The 2,500-nt window shown below is 43.6% G+C and overlaps 1 protein-coding gene across 1 annotated transcript in view; it reads right to left on the reverse strand.

The window, feature by feature from the left end:
* The window catches only part of LOC144968530 (E3 SUMO-protein ligase ZBED1-like), a 3,696-nt gene extending 1,410 nt beyond the window's left edge, over positions 1-2,286 (reverse strand). The window contains exon 1 of the mRNA XM_078906991.1: positions 1-2,286. This exon is cut by the window's left edge and continues 1,410 nt beyond it. Coding sequence (XP_078763117.1) covers positions 1-730 — 730 coding nt within the window. The 5' untranslated portion in view covers positions 731-2,286.
* Between the last annotated feature and the right edge of the window lie 214 nt (positions 2,287-2,500).

Here is a 2,500-nt window from a genome sequence, read left to right on the forward strand (position 1 = left end):
TCACCACTCGTCTAACTTTGTCTATTATTTGCCATCGTATGAAAATGTCTCTGAGCTCATCAGCAATATTGGCAGCAGTATGAGCTCTGTTCATTTTTTTGGTGTCCAATACATGGGTTTTCAATTCCCAGTTGTCATTGATGAAATGCACGGTAACGGTGATGTACGATTTCGTCATCCGAGATTGCCATAGGTCAGTGGTGACGGCGACATGCTGCGCCTGACAAAGCTCCATTACAAGTTTGGCACATTCCTTTTGGTACAGTTGTGGGAGGAGGGAACGAGTGAGTGTCCTTCGGTTAGGCAGCTGATAACGAGGGTCAATTGTCCGTGTATAATCCTTGAACCCATCGTCATCAACGATGCTAAAGGGTTGCATGTCTTTCACTATAAAAGAAATAAGTGCACGATCTAGTTCTGATTTCTTTTTAGATCCATCAGGATACTTCTTTCTCTTTTCTGTAATTTCGGCTAGGGTTGGCTGATGCAATATTTTGGGGGCATACGAAGACGACGAAGACGATGTCGATGGAAAATACAAAGACGGAGATGTAATTTTAGTAGTTGAAGTTTCGAATTCCATTGGGTGTTTATTCCGTATGTGTCTCGCAAGCGTCGAGGTCCCTCCAGAATATGTAAATAAACATTTACAGATCAAACATAACACTTTCTTATTTCCTTCATCTTTTTCGTAATGGTCCCAAACCCAGCTGGTTTTTCCCGACGACATATTTTCCAGTTGAAATTAAAGCAAATTGGAAAATGGGTGAAACAGTAACAATTGAGATAAATAAAATAATCTAATACGCGACTATGATGAATACTGGGGTTGTAAATTTGTAAGTAACTGAGATGGTAACAAATTAACAAATTTAAATGACAACAATAACAACAATGCGATAGGCTGGCTTATAATTAATGGAGTGATGGTGACAAGTTCAAGTTAAAGAAAACAAAAGACAGTCTGGATTGAATACACACACACCACACACACACACACACACACACACACACACACACACACACGGAGTAGTCACACTCATTTCGAATTGTAACCTAAATAGAGAAGAGGGGTGATGCCTTCTTTATTTGCTCACCATACTTCATTCTTACTTCGATAATTTAGCGCGAATAAAATTTGAAATTTATCCCCATTAAAGGAGATAATGGAATCGCCCAAGGCGTTGATCGAGTTGTCCGTGGCGTGGCATTGATACACACACACGCAACTCCTACCCCCCCCCCCCTTTCACACACACACACACACACACACACACACACACACACACACACACATTAGACGGCAGCGGGCATTGAAGAGTAAGAGAGGGACGTAAAGTTATAATATGAGGGGGTGGATGCGGTAATAAGTGGGGTCGGTGGTGACTTTTCGCCAGATCTAACAAACCCAGCTACCCATTCACTGCTGAGTAGACAGGGGCTCAGAAAAAACTCGACTGCACCCGGGATCGATCTCTGGCCCTTTGCGTATAAAGAGAGTGCTCTATCAACTGAGTTATCGGGGTCCCCAAATATTCTATTGGACTTTTTTAAAATACAGACGTTATAACTGGTTTTTTTGGAAGGAAGAAACTAATGAAACTCATTTTATTTGATTAGTTAAATAAAACACCAAACGAAATTTTAATATTATTGTATTATTTTAAATGACAACAATGCGATAGAAAGGAGTGGTGACAAGAGATGGACAAAAGAAAACAAAAAATCGTACTTGCTACTTGCTAGGTTCGAGACACACACACACACACACACACACACACACACACACACAAACACACACATCTTTAGTAGTCACATGCATTTCAAACAATAACCCATTAAAGAAGAGGGGTCATGCCTTCATCATAGATCATTATCATTGCGATCATTATGGTGTAGTAAATTTTGAAATTTACCCCGTATAATGGAATCGTCCAAGGCGTGCGCCTCCTGTTCCCCCCATCTCACACACGAAAGGGCGGTTTGCGGAGTGGAGGGAGGTGGTCGTCTGCCTCTATGGTCGTCTGTGTCGCAAAGGGGGGTGGGTGCGATTAATTAAGTGGGATGGGTGGTGATTGGTGGAAGATAGGCAAAGAACCGAGGCAACGAATCGCTGGGAAGGACCGGTCCTCAGCGCGGCACTAGTTGAAAGTTGAAAGGTGATAAGTGATAAGAAGTGAGGACCGCCGCCGGTCTTCACTTTGGGACCGATCCCGGTTCACAGCTAAAAGACCGTGGGACCGGTCCAAAGACCGGTCCTCAGCGCGGCACTAGGGTGCATGAGGCATATATAGGGGGCAAAGGAGGAATTCCGGTTTACCGTCACTAGGGGAGGGCATTCGGGTCACCAAAAGGTCATCGATGCTTTAGGTTTTGAGAAGTCAGGTCATCGACGACTGAGAACTTCCCGACCTCCACTTAGTTCTCGATGCTTTTCTCGTCTCGAGAATCTTGGTCGTCGATGCTTCTCGTATTGAGTCCCGAGTCCCGAGTCTCGAGA

This window comes from Berghia stephanieae, chromosome 3, assembly GCF_034508935.2.
Source record: "Berghia stephanieae isolate SIO BIC M18660-M18661 chromosome 3, UCSD_Bste_1.3, whole genome shotgun sequence".
In the NCBI taxonomy this organism is placed as follows: Eukaryota; Metazoa; Mollusca; class Gastropoda; order Nudibranchia; family Aeolidiidae; genus Berghia; species Berghia stephanieae.